Source organism: Chiroxiphia lanceolata, chromosome 4, assembly GCF_009829145.1.
Source record: "Chiroxiphia lanceolata isolate bChiLan1 chromosome 4, bChiLan1.pri, whole genome shotgun sequence".
Classification (NCBI taxonomy): Eukaryota; Metazoa; Chordata; class Aves; order Passeriformes; family Pipridae; genus Chiroxiphia; species Chiroxiphia lanceolata.
Genome location: NC_045640.1, coordinates 10,529,610 through 10,543,429, shown reverse-complemented (window position 1 = coordinate 10,543,429; position 13,820 = coordinate 10,529,610). Strand labels below are relative to the sequence as shown.

Below are 13,820 nucleotides of genomic sequence, written 5' to 3'. Positions count from 1 at the left end.
GACATAGGTAAGGAGGGAATGTAATAACAAACATTTCCCCAGCTCATCTTTTCAGTGTGTTATGGAATTAATTTTCTTCAGTTGGACATTGTTTAACTTTCTGCTTGAATGCATAGAATTAAATTCAAGAAAAAATAAAGGAGCTATTTCAGAAAAAGGAAACAGTTACATAGCTTAACTTAATTTAAATGCACAAAAAAATAAAAAGTTCTCATCCCCACTACAACAGAAGAGTTTTCCTAGGATTCAGACTTGGAACAAAGCAGACCTAAAACTTCTGATGCTGGAAAAGGATGCATTCTCTGGGTTTGCTTGGACAAGGAAGTGAGAGTCAGCCCTGCAGAGAATCATGGAGACAGAAGTTGTGATGAAGTCTGCCCCTCTGAACTGAAAATGGAATTTGCACAGGGAAGGCAGGTTTACAGTGATGTCTCAAGTACAGCTGTAGGCCCTTGGGCCATTTGAGGAATGAGCCTGTAAAGTGCTTTTAAGACAACTGTGATTTTCAATCCCAGTGAGCTATTGCAGATGCCTTAAGGGAATATCAGAGGAATCCAGGTCCCATTAGCCCTGCTGAAATAGTCGAAATTGATGTCTAAAAGCTGACTCTGACTTTGGTTTGAGATTTCCAGAACAGCACACAGTGAAGGAACAGCCTTAATCCCTTGACAAACAGGATTGTCTCTTTGATGAGAGAGTTCAGCTCAGTCCAGATACATATCTCTGATTGTCTTGTCCTGGAAGACTTTAAGCACATCTGAAAAAATTCTCTTTAAATTAATGCAAATTAGGATATAAGAACTATATATCTCTGTTAAAAAAATCAATGTATAAGATACTTTCTCCTCTGTTTATAAAAGAATTTAAAAGAATTAGAAGAAGAAATAGGTTCCCTCCATGTTTACAAAACCATACCGAGAGGTGGACACCAGACACCAAGAATGTTTTTTGTCACCAACCAAGCAAAGACAACCAGGAATCTCCAAAGCCATCTTGATTTGGAAGGGTCCTGTGCTATCAATTCCTGACATCAACCCAAGAGTTTTTGCCAAGCATGGATCTGGATCTTTATAGGGCCAAAAACACTTTAAACTATTAATATCCAATTCAAAATATAAAAAAAAAAAATCTGCAGGTGAAAATAAAGACAGTAGGATTGTATATAGTGTTAAGGTACTTTTGTGGCTCTTTGCAAGACCAGATTATAACTTGCTCCTATGATAAGTACTGAAGGAAGCTTTGGTTTTCCATCACCATTCAAATGGGATAGACAGATGCTTTTAGGACAGTTTTTCCTTCCCATCATATTTATTACACCTTTTTGGGACCAAATGTTGTCATTTAGGTAGCCTGTTTAGTCTCTTGCAGAAAAAGACTGTTGATTTTAGTCCATGGATGGAGTATCTCCAGTTATTTTAGATCAACCTTGGCTAAAATCTATTGTTTAACCAAGGGAAGAATTCAAAGTGTTCAGGAGGGTGAAGTATAGACTGGTTACCCCCAAAATGGTGTTATTTATCCACTGTCAAAAACAGGCAACAGAACAGGACTGACGTTGGTATGAAAGGGTACTGTGGTATCTTAGATGAAGCTACAGGCAAACCTGGACTAGTTGGAGACTCATTAATATATTCTTCTCTGCAATTATTCTGCAATATTTAATAATCACAAAGCTCTGAGTTTGTTATAGATATAAGATTGGCTGCTAAAATAAAACCTCCCCAAAATCCAAATCGTAAAAAATGCCAGACTTCCGAGAGGAGAGGATAACTGTACAGAAATGTAACTGGGGGAACTTTTGAATTAGATAGCATTTTAGCTTATTTTTTTTGTTTTGTTTGCTGCTTCATTCTGCAGAAAGGCTTTTTACTATTGCTTCTTTTCCAAATGGATAGGGAAGGAAAAGTTAGTCTTTGATGGAGGACCTGTCCAAGACACATGCTATGATGTGGTTAATTTACTAAAGCACTGGGATCTAGATTAATCTTCTTCTAAAGGAGGAAAAGCATAATTAAAGCACAGATATAATGGGTGACTGAAAACTAATCCTAATCAAATAATTTAAGATTCGTAACTGCTTGTCATTCTTAAAACTTAAAACGGAGTTTTGTAGTGCATCTTTCTGAATGGAATTATAACTGCAAATATATATTATAGTCAAGAGCCAATTATTATTGCATGCATGGTTTAGACACACTTGTCCAATTTAGATAAGCACAAAGGACATATTTATTATATTATCTGAATGAAGATAAAAGGTCAGTCAATGGGTAGCTGCTATCTTAACTAAAAAGGAGCATGACCTCAAAAGCAGCCTACAAATAACTAAACAAAAAACTCCAACCAGACAATGTTGTTTCACAACTATTTGCCTCCCATACATAAAAATGTCCTAAATTTACTTAAATTAGGACCAAAAGACAAATGTACATGTAATTTTTACCAGGACAGACAAGAAAGGGAGTGTTTAAGGAGATGATTAGTGGTGGTTTACAATTAATGTCAGGTTAAAGAGGAGGAGTAGGGCACAATTTGTTGCCCAGTATGCTGTTGGATGCTCTCAACAGATACAAGGGTATATTGTATTACAGAAATTAAATCAGTTTTGGAAGAGTTATGAGTCACCTAGCTCAGGCTTTGGCTTGTGCTGTTTTCTAATTAAACATTTAGAAAAATAAGAATTTATGATTGAAATATATTGTTGAGGTACTGCAGACTTACAAAACCAAGGATAGAATCAGGGTCTGCAGATACTAATAGCTACTGTCATTTTTTGGTCTTTACAGTGATCCTGAGACCATGTTTAAGGTTCTGTTAAATACATGTAAGACCTTCCCATGTTTTCAAATATAGAGAATTAAGTATAAAGTTAGCAGAATTTCAGACACTCAGACTACAACAGCACAGAATGGAGTGTTGATCATAAAATATACTAACGTAATAACTTTTCAAATATGTCCAGGTTTGGCACAGTACAAGTCAGGACTTTCTTATAATTGTATTATACTTAAGGAAAGTAAACATCAGCAATTTCATTTCACTAGTGCATATCTGCAAAACTAAAAATCACTGAACAAGGATAACGGATATATTTAGTTTGTATTTAAGCTACAGCTGGGGTTAAGTTTACAAACAGGAGTAGGAACAAAGAGAACTGAGAAAGCAGAACTTGCATTATTTGTTAATCTTCTTATCTCCAGAAACAAAAGAGAGAAGGAGTGATGAAAAGAGGTGATAATTACATAAAAGTCTGATAAAAGTACAGATCATATAATTCAGGCTTGGGCCTAGAACAAAGGGGAAAAATTAAAACTTTATCAACTTAAATCAATGGATGTTGCATTCCTCAAAGACTTAAACAGGGAATGGAATTGTGCAGATACAATTGGTTTTCTGTTTTCAACTACAAAGTGAATTGCAACTGGTGTTGCAATTCTATCCTGGGCTGTATTAAAAGAAGGGTGACCAGCAGGTCAAAGAAGGTGATTCTCCCAAGTACTTGGCTCTTGTGAGAACCCACCTGAAGGAATACTTTCAGTTCTGGAATCTCCAGCAGAAGAAACTCATGGATCTGTTCAAACAGGTTCAGAGGAGACCATGAAGATTCTCAGAGGGTTGGAGCATCTCTCTTATGAAAACAGGTTGAGAGAGTTAGGGTTGCTCAGCCTGGGGAAGAGGCCTGGGGAAACCTTAGCGCAGCCTTCCAGTAACTAAAGAGGACATACAAGAGAGTTGGAGACAAACTCTTAATCAGGGGTGTAGTGATAGGTAAACTTGTTACTTACTTCTTTTTTTTCCTTTTTCCAGCCTTGTCCTGATTTTCCTCAGTGCTCTTGTTATGGATCTGCATGCCCCAGCCTGGCTTTTGGCCAGTCCGTGCCAGGAACCAAATGGAATCTGAAAGTCACAACACTGTGGCTGGTTCCTTCCCCTTCTGTGGTTTCCTTGCTTTCACCACCTCAGCAAATCTGGGCAATCCTGACAATTTGCCCATTATGATGCACTCATTTTCTATCAGTTTCCCCATCTGAGGCCCATCTATGTGACCCCAGCATTCCTGAGTCCTGCCAGAAGCCAGGTATGCTTTCCCTTTCCAGGAGACAGCCCCATGCCCCTTTATGGGACCCCCAAGTCCATGTGGAGGGCTGAGAGTGGGTGGTCCCACAGTGTTGCCAGAGGGGCAGATAGGACCCTCCTGTGTACCTCTTCCTCACCAAAATGAAGCATCAGGTCACCAGGGAGGAAGGTGAGCACGAAACATCCCCCTGGGCACCTGCCAGAGCAGATTTTGTCTGGTGCCCACCTGTGCAAGCAGAGGCCCCTGCACTGTGAAAAGGTGTTCTTGCCTCTCCTTCATCCTGTTCCTGGTGTCACCCTCACTGCCACCCCAGCTTGGTTCTGGGGGTGACAGTGCTGCTGTCCCCTGGCACTGTGCAGGCTGTGCCAGTGAGTTGAGTGTGACCCAAGGTCACTGGGCAGCTGTGCTGGTGCAACAGGCTCAGTATCCACAAGAATGGACAAGTAAGTCCCCGGAGCTGACATTCTGAGCCTCCAGCCCTGCACTGCCAACAGCCCCTGGCACATACCCTCTTTTCCCCTCTTGGAGTACCAGACCAGTGGGCTGAGCCAGAGAGGGGCCAATGAAGAGGGATTCTATGACTTCCTCTTCCCCAGTATCCAGTAGGAGCTGAAGCAGGCGGCACACAAGGTGAGGTTGGGGGTCACTATGCTCCATGTCTAGCCACACATGAGCCAGCAACGCCCCAGGGATGATCTGGCAGACAGATGCAAGTAAGCCACCAGATCCACATTTACCCAAAAAGGCTAATTTCTAGAGAAATTAGGCATTTTGAGAGAGTATGTGATTTTATCAGTGGTCTGGTCTCACCAGCCAGGCAGCCCACCAGCAGTGATGAGCAAGGGCTAACTGGGCTCCCTGGGGACGTTTGGCACTGACACCAGCTGTCTCTGTGCCATCCCCAGAGGGGCTGCATCTGCCAGCTGGAGGGGTATCTCGGCCACTTGCCAAAACTTCCCAAAACTTCCACTTCTTTTGTGGCAGCAAGCGGTGCTGCATCTCCCAGTCTTCTGGGGAATTCAAGTGAGTACAGCCACCCCTCAGGGTCAGAGACAGGACCAGGCTGGAGGAGGACTGGTGCTGATCTGTCACCTCTGTCCTGAAGGTTATTTTACTGGAAGCACCAACCAGTGCAGTAGGTGGGCAGTGCAGCAGGACCAGACTCCCTGCCTCATCTGCCAGGAGGTGGTGGTGTGGTGGCCCTGTCATGACACCTTGATCTGTCTCACCAGCCCCAGCACCTGGTTCCACCACCACTGCATCCAGTCAGGCAGCATTGTCCCCAGCCCCTGACATCACCTCTGCTGTCACCTCATTGTCCAGCTCAAGTGGAGTGAGCGGAACCCCCAGTGCTGACACCAGCTCTGCCCCAGGGTCTGGCACCGTGTTCTGCCCTGCACCACTTCTGCTGCCCACTCTGTCAAGTGGTGCAGACCTTCCAGGCAGAGATGCTTAAAATTCCCAGTTGGTCAGTGCCCTCCTCACTGCCTTCCTCTTGTCCCACAATGGCTGGTCTCCTCCTGGCTGTCCAGGTGCTGCCAGGGGATCCCTTTCATCCCTGGTGCTGAGCACTGCCCTGCTCGTGCAGGGATGCTGCCTGGGAGGAGGATAGGCCATCAGTGAGCATTTCTAGTAGCCCAGCTCCTGTGACACTGTCCAATGCCTATGCCTGGCAGGACTGAAGTAGTCAGAGAAGAAAGGATCAGTGCCAGTGGCCCTGGTCCCCACAGCTCTTTAGTGAGGACCTTTTAGCAGCCTTCTGCTATCTAAAGGGTGCTTACAGGAAAGATGAGGAGGGACTCTTGATAAGGGACTGTAGGGATAGAACAAGGAAGAACAGTTTAAACTGAAAGAGAGGAGGTTTGGATTAGATATTAGGAAAAAATTCTTGACTGTTAGGGTGGTGAGACACCGGTACACGTTGCCCAGAGAACCTGTGGACGATCCATCCCTGGAAGGATGGTTAGATCCCTTCAAGGCCAGGTTAGATGGGGCTTTGAGCAACCTGGGCTGGTGGAAGGTGTCCCTGCCTATGGCAGGGGAAGTGGAACCAGATGATCTCTAAGTTCCCTTCCATCCCAAACAATTCTAGAATTCTATGACTGGACTCTCATCCTGCTCCAGAGCCGTAGGCAGCCTGTAGGCTGTCCCCAACCTTCCTGTCCCCAGGGTGAAGCAAGGATTTACAACTCTAAGGATTTTAGTTTTGGCTGTAATCTGCAGCCTCTTAGCAGTTAAGTTTTTGTCATTACTGCTTGCCCACTTCTTCCCAAGCAGGATAGCTTCATCCAGTTTAGACTGTCTCTACTGACTTAGCCCCCCCCAAAAAACAAACACTCCAGTATCAGGGAGGAGATGGTGCATTAACAGTAAGAGCTTGAGGGAAGACAGGATTCTGCTGGCACCCACTGAGACCAGCTTATTGCAGTGTTGCAAATGAAGCCTCAAGTAGCTCCTAGCACAGCTGGAAAAGGGAAGCATTTGCAATTACAGAATCACAGAATATCATGAGTTGAAAAGTTGGAAGGGAACAACTATCATCACCAAAGTCCAACTCCTGGTCCTGCACAGGAGAGTCTCAAGAGTCATACTGTATGCCTGCGAGTGTTGTCCAAATGCTTCTTGAACTCAGACAGGCTTGGTGTGACAGCAGTGTGATATAATCAATTATTAAACACCCCAACAATGCACACGCAGAAAGAAGCCACAAAACTTGCTACTTCCTCCTTTTTTAGCTTTTTCTGGCCTTGTTCTGATTTTGCTCAGGGTGCTGGTTAGGGAACTTCATGTCCCAGCCTGGCTCTTAGCCAGCAGGTCACTGTAGCAGCAGTAGTGTAGGTATCACAGGGTTTTGGGCTCTGGCCACTGCCTGCCAGACACTCAAATGGAACCTGAAAGTTGCAGATCTGTGGCCAGTGCTTCCCCTTCTGTGGTCTCCTTGATCTCTCCAGCTCAGCAAAAATGGGCAATCCTGGCATAACTTCTCTGGATGCATCCCTGGATGTACTCATTTTCTCTGCTTGAATCTCTGGGGGAATAGAAGGAGGGCAGTGGCAGCAGGGGCTGAGCGTTGTGCAGAGGAGATCCCTGCAGCCCCCACCATGGTTCCCATGCCCATTGTCTGGTACTGCACAGGCCAGTAACCCCCCAGGGATGCTTTGGCAGACAACTGCAAGAAACCCACTAGATCCTCATTTATGCAAAAAGGTTCAATTCTGAAAAAATTCATGATTTTGAGAGGGTATGTGTTTTTATCAGTGTTCCAGTCTCACCAGTCAGGCAGCTCACCTGGGCAAGGGCTAACTGGGCTCCCTGGGGGCATGTGGCACTGACACTAGCTGCCTCTGTGCCATCCCCAGAGGGCTGCATCTGCGAGGTGTGGGGCACCTCAGGTACCCACCAGAGCAGCAATGCTCCAAAACTTCCACTTTCTCTGTGGCAGCAAGCAATGCTGCATCTCCTAGATTTTACCCAGCATTACCCCCAGCTCCTGACATCACGCCTGCCCTCACTCCATTGACCAGCTCCAGGGCAATCAGAGAATGATTTGTTTGGAAGGGATCTTAAATATCGTCTCATTCCAACCTCCCTGTCATGGGCAGGGACACCTTCCACTAGACCAGGTTGCTCAGAGCCCCATCCAACCCGGCCTTGAACACTTCCAGGGATGGGTCATCCACAACTTCTTTAGGCAACCTGTATCAGTGTCTCAACATCCTCACAGTAAAAAAAATTTCTTTCTAACATGTAATCTAAACCTCCCCTATTTCAGTTTAAAGCCATTCCTCCTTGTCCTGTCACTGCATGCCCTTGTCAAAAGTCCCTCTCCAGCTCTCTCACAGGCCTCTGCTAGGTACTGGAAGGTGATAGAAGGTCTCTCCAGAGCTTTCTCTTCTCCAGGATGAACAACCCCAACTCTCTCAGCCTGTCTCCACAGCAGAGGTGCTGCAACCCTTGGATCATCTTTGTGGCCTCCTCTGGACTCACTTCAACAGTTCTACATCCTTCTTATGTTGGGGACACCAGCCATGGACACAGAATTCCATGTGCAACTTTTTAATCCTCCTTGGTCTGTAAAACAGCGAAATTGTTCTGCAAGAGCACCTCAGGGTTTGGGGGAAGTCTCTTTCTTTTGCAGGTCCTTGCCCTTGCAAGTTTCCATTCTTCCACACTGATTCCCCTCTCTTCTGTGCCATCAGGAGAGTTTCTCTGTGCGTCCTCAGGGGAGTTTCTGGCTGTTTGGCTGCAGGCAGTGTGTCCACTGCAGACTGTGCTTGAAGCCAGCTTTCTAACTCTTTCTCAGCCTCCCTGATGGTGTGTAGCCTTCTCACTGCCTCCTGCAGCTCAGCCACCTGCTGGTGCAGGTCCTCCACCTGGGCACACCTTCACATCATCTGTGGCCAGGTCTGTCCGTGCCCCGGGAAAAGTGTCTTGGCACTTCCTGCAACTGAGGTCTGCACTGCAGTCTCTCCCCTCAGCAGCTCCATTTGGGTGTAGGCATCAGCCACCACCGGGGTAGATGGTGCAGGCCCCCCCGTCAGAGCTGCAGCCTTTGCTCTCAGACGACTGCCCACCATTCTGCTTTGGAGTTCAGGCAGGATAAGTGCCCTCAACCTGTGCAGGAGGTCACAGAACATGCTCGGTTGCTGGGTTACGTGGACTTCAAGTCTCTCCACTCAGCCAGTGGAATGCCCCATCTTCCAAGAGGTGCCCTTTTGCTCCCCAGGGCTGCCTTTTGTGGCAGTGGGGGTGGCTGCCATGATTCCTGGTACACCCACGATTCTTTGGCCACTCTTGGGAGAGTTACCAGCTCCTGGTGGGTCACTGTACTTCCCTGCAGTTTCCCTGGCTCAGGACCCTCGCAACTTCCACTGTAAGATGGGCCTTCCCCAGAGCTGTTTGCCTAGAAAAAATCATAACATTTTTGTTTATTTTATTGCATGTAAATACATGAATCAAAAGGGGTCCTGACCTGTAGGTCTTGCTGCAGCCAGAGGATGACCACAAAGGTGCCCTTCTAGTGCTGCTTTGAGATCAATCCTACAGCAGCAGGAAGGAAGTGTGTCCCAGGCTGACATTCTTGTTAGTCCCTTGCATGTTGCATTTCAGACACCTTCCCCTCAGTATAAGACATGTCCAGTACGAGAGTAGGGCAGCATGGGGTTACCCCTCTGTGCCAGCTGCACATAGGTGTTAGTTGTGTTAATTTCAAAAGATTGTTCTTTTATATCCAGAAGACTTGCTTTGTTGTTTCTGTGTTAGTTTTCATTTTTTCATTCTGTTCTATTTGTAAGATTCCTTTCTCACTTAATGGTTCATTTCCATACCTAAAAGATAGCAGATGTAGATTGCTGACCTCTGTAAGGTCAACAATGAGAATTCAGGTTACCTGAAACAACTTATATACCCTCATAGATCCAGCAGGAAAAGGTCAAATAAAAAGAGGTTAATTTCCAATTCCAGAAGGTAATTCCCAAATGCCCCCACCAGTCCACATTCAGAAAGCAATCCACAAAACTTGCTACTTCCTCCCTCAGGGGGAAAAGCCCCCTGGTTAGGGAGCTTTGTGGCTCTGCTTGGCTCTTGGCCAGTGGGATCACTGCAGCAGTAGGGTTGGTGTCACAGGGGTTTAAGTTGTGGACTATCCCTGTCAAGCACCCAAATGGAATCTGAAAGTCACAGCCCCATGGCCTGTGCTTACCCTTCTGTGATCTCCTTGACTTCTCCAGCTCAGTAAAACTAGGCATAATTTTCCTAGTGTGATGCACTCATTTTCTCTCCTTGAAAATCAGGGGGAACAGAAGGAGGGGAGCAGCAGCAGTGTCTGAGCATCGTGCAGAGGATAACTCTGCAGCCACCCAGCTCCAGCCCCACTTGTGTTCCCTCAGTCCCTGCAGCACTACAAAGTCCACCACTAAACCATGTCCCTAAGCATAGCATTTACATATCTTCTAAATGTCTCCGGGGATGGTGACTCCACTACTTTCCTGGACAGACTGTTCCAGTGCTTGACAACCCTTTCAGAGAAAAAATTTTTCATAATGTACCCTGGCTCAACTTGAAGCCATTTCCTCTCCTCCTGTCACTTGTTACTTTGGAGAGTAACCTGCACCTCACTTTAGCCTCCTTTTGAGTAGCTGCAGAGAGCAATAAGGTCTCCCCACTGCCTCCTCCTCCCCAGCCAAAACAAACCCAGCTCCCTCAGCCACTCCTCCTAAGACTTGTTCTCTCTTGAATCTGAAAGTTGCAGACCTGTGGCCAGCACTTCTTCTTCTGTGGTTTCTTTGCCTTCTCCAGCTCAGCAAAACTGGATGATCCTTACATAATTTTCCTAGAATGATACACTCATTTTCTTTCCTTGAAACCCTGCACCCACCCAGTGGTGGGGGTACAAAAGGAGGTCAGCAGCAGTAGGGGCCAGGCATCGTGCAGAGGAGAGCTCTGCAGCCACCCCAGCTCCAGCCTCACTCGTGGTTCCCTCAGCACTCCCAGCACCATGAAGGCCCTTGCAGCTGCCATGGCTCTTTTGCTCCTTGTGGCTATCTGCTCCCTGGCTGAGGCTGATCCTGGAGACTCCAGCATTGGCACACCATCCCAGCCGCAAGGTATGCTCTCCTTCTCTGAGAAAGAGCCCCATCCCTATTGACGGGACCCTTGTGTCCATGGGGAAGGCTGGGAGCAGATGGTCATCACCAAAGCAGGGACTCAGACTCAGAGGTGGAGGCTTCCAGGGGGTGTCCCCAGAGGATACAGCACAGCTGACTGAATCCCCTGGGAGCCACAGGCAGAGCCTCTGCCACAGTGTAGGGTCTCACTGGGCCTGCCTCTGTGCCCTCACAGACATCATCCCCACCTCTTGCTGCTTCAACTACTTGTCACGCCCCATTCCACGCAGAATGATCACCTCTGCCCACAGGACCAGCAACACCTGCCCACAACCAGCCGTGATGTGAGTACCCAGCATTGCCAGGGCTCGGGGGCAACAGCCAGGGCAGCACCCCAAGGATGTCCAAGGGTGTACGGGAGGGACAGGAACAGCCAGGGTGCTGCCAGCAGAACCCAATACAGGTACCCTGCTGCCCTGGCTGAGCACCTCAACACTGCTTTTTCCCCAACAGCGTGGTCACCAGGAACGGGAGGATGCTCTGCGCAGACCCTGAGACACGCTGGGTGCAGCAATATCTGAAGGACTTAGAGATAGTGGAGTCCTGACTCTTCCCCACTGCTGCCCAGTGTAATGAACTCGACCCCCAGAACCAGACACACGACAAGAATGCTTGAGCTGCATTGTTCTTCAATAGGAAAATTTATTACAGTTGACGTACATTCGCAAACTAAATTTTGCTTGCTAGAGTGAAAATACAAAAGCTATCAACATGCCTCAATAAAGTGTTTGGGTTGTCAGACTCTTTGGTTGTCTCTGAAGTCCCTGTTGGAGCCCTGACATGACAGAAGGGACCCACGGGGAGCCCCTTGCCCTCCCCACTCCGTGGTTTCACCGCTCCCCCTGTGGAAGGTGGCCCCATGGCAGCTCCCACAGTACTTCTCCCTCTCCAGCCCAGACTCAGCTCCTGCTCTCCAGCATGACCCAGACATACCTGTGGGGTGACACCACCATCTCACCCATTTTTTGGGACCCTCCCTACACAGCATATGTGGAGCCCAGGAACAACCCTCCTGGGCCAGGCAGCCCTGCTGGGCATCTGCCACCAGCTCAGTGACATATTTGCCCAAAACACAGTCTTTGACTGCACCGACATCCTCACTCCTAGACACTGCCCTCAGGCCCTGACACCACCTCTGTCCTCCCCCCATTGCCCAGTTCGGGGGAAGGGAGTGGGACATCTCTGCAGCTGACACACCAGCTCTGTCCCAGTGCCACTCTCTGCCCTGCACCACTTCTGCTTGGACCAGGACACACAGAACAATACCAAACAGTCACTTGACACAGATGTAAGGGCACTGGAGAATGAGATCCAACAAGCCAACATAAGCAAACTAATGGTGCTGCAGCCCTTCTTTATTTCTAAAAAATTCCACAATGTAGCTCAAAAACTCAGGCAAACAAATGCATAAAGCTGTGCACAAGTACACTCAAAACAAGAAGAAGGATGGGAACCTGTGTGAGTTTATATAGCATGGAAGTTGAATTTATTTGCAGAGAGCCTGAAAACTCAATCAATACTTCAAATGGCAGACAAGACAAAAACACCTATTCCAAAGTGATTCAAAAATATATATTCATTGTAATAATAAGAATAAAACAAGCTCTAAATCCTAAAACTGATGTGTAGAGCTCTGCAAGATTTGGGCAAGGCTCATTGGTTTCTTTCCCCACCACTGGTTTGCCGTACTTCAGTGTGTACTTCAATGCTCACTTCAATTGCTCTTCAATGCAACATATATTGCAATGCCATTTCCCACTTGTGCCATTTAGTCTTACAGCCACAGCTTCTAGATTAGTGACACTGAGAATCTCTGACTTGGGAGAATGTGGAAGAGAAAAGAGACTTTTATATTGCTTACAAGGCAAAAATGAGAGTCCAGTAAAAATCTTCCCTGGGGCATTGTTTTCAGAAATTTCATTATAGTTTAGGCAATCTATTTGTTCTCATAGAACTGATTTATAATTCATGAAGGCTTGGTGTTGACAGTACTACAGAGCTACTCTTTAATTTGAGATTGAAATTCACACATGAGATCTGAGGTGAATTTGTGAAGTAACTGTTTGCCTCCACTGCCAGTTAGTCTCACAAAAGTAACTCCACTACTACATTGCTAAATAAACTCGACATAAAATTGTCCGACTATGCTGAAAAACCTGTACTACACAAGCTTTGAAGTGTGCAGAAGAGGATTCATCAAGAAGACAAGAGAAGGAACATCTTCCTTCATCGCCTTCCCATCAGAAACACCCATGGAGTTTGCTGTATATCTCCTGCACTTCTTGCATAGCAGCATTATATTTTAGTGCATTTTCTTAAAACTGGGGAGGATATATACCAACCCTGGATTAAATATTGGGCATTTTCACAGCACCATGGGGGTTTTTTGTCTAAATAAAGGTTGACTTAATCCTCTCCAAAGATTTCCTGTTGCCCACTGCACCTCTTGGCTGGCTCCTTGAGGAGGAAGCACTGCGGTGGGAGGTTGGCACGATGCAGGACAGGCTTCTGCCCAAGAGCTACACTCTGAGCACTGACCACCGAACCCGGAGCCATTCTCACAGTCCGCCCCTCGATAACAACCCAATCTACTTGGTAATGCGTTTCTCACAATCCTCCTTCTCCCCGCGCCATCATCCGTCTGTGCTGTCCCGGGTAGAGGTGTCCTCCACTGCCATCTCCAAGGGTCCTTTTTCCCCTACGGTGCACGGGGGGATTCATCACCCTCCCTGAGCTGCCTTTTCTTTTTCTGTGTACTCTTGAACATTGTGCTGATATCTGGAAACCTCGTTTGATCAAAACCTCGCCAAAATCAGTGGCGTTCAAACACACTCGTGCCCCCTTTTCCTCGCACAGCTGACAGCAACACCTCGCTGAGGGACGCACAGAGCGCAGGAGAGCGTTCGCTGCAGTCACTACAGGCTAGGGGGAAAGAAACACGCAGAAACTGCCACACTCAGAACATTTGCTGAAGCAAGCGCTCAGGAGAATGACACAGAGCGCTCGATTTTCGACCTAAGTTGGACTCCCAACCAGTTTTCCAGCACCAACATCCACTCCCTGGCCAGGCAGGGCGC

The 13,820-nt window shown here is 47.0% G+C and overlaps 1 protein-coding gene across 1 annotated transcript; it reads left to right on the top strand.

Moving 5' to 3' along the window:
* The first annotated feature begins 10,487 nt into the window (after positions 1-10,487).
* LOC116785921 (C-C motif chemokine 4-like) lies at positions 10,488-11,484 on the top strand. The gene is made up of 3 exons (XM_032686114.1): positions 10,488-10,683; positions 10,919-11,027; positions 11,197-11,484. The coding sequence occupies exons 1-3, from the start codon at positions 10,575-10,577 to the stop codon at positions 11,288-11,290; spliced, it is 312 nt and encodes a 103-aa protein (XP_032542005.1). The 5' UTR covers positions 10,488-10,574; the 3' UTR covers positions 11,291-11,484.
* Positions 11,485-13,820: the final 2,336 nt, after the last annotated feature.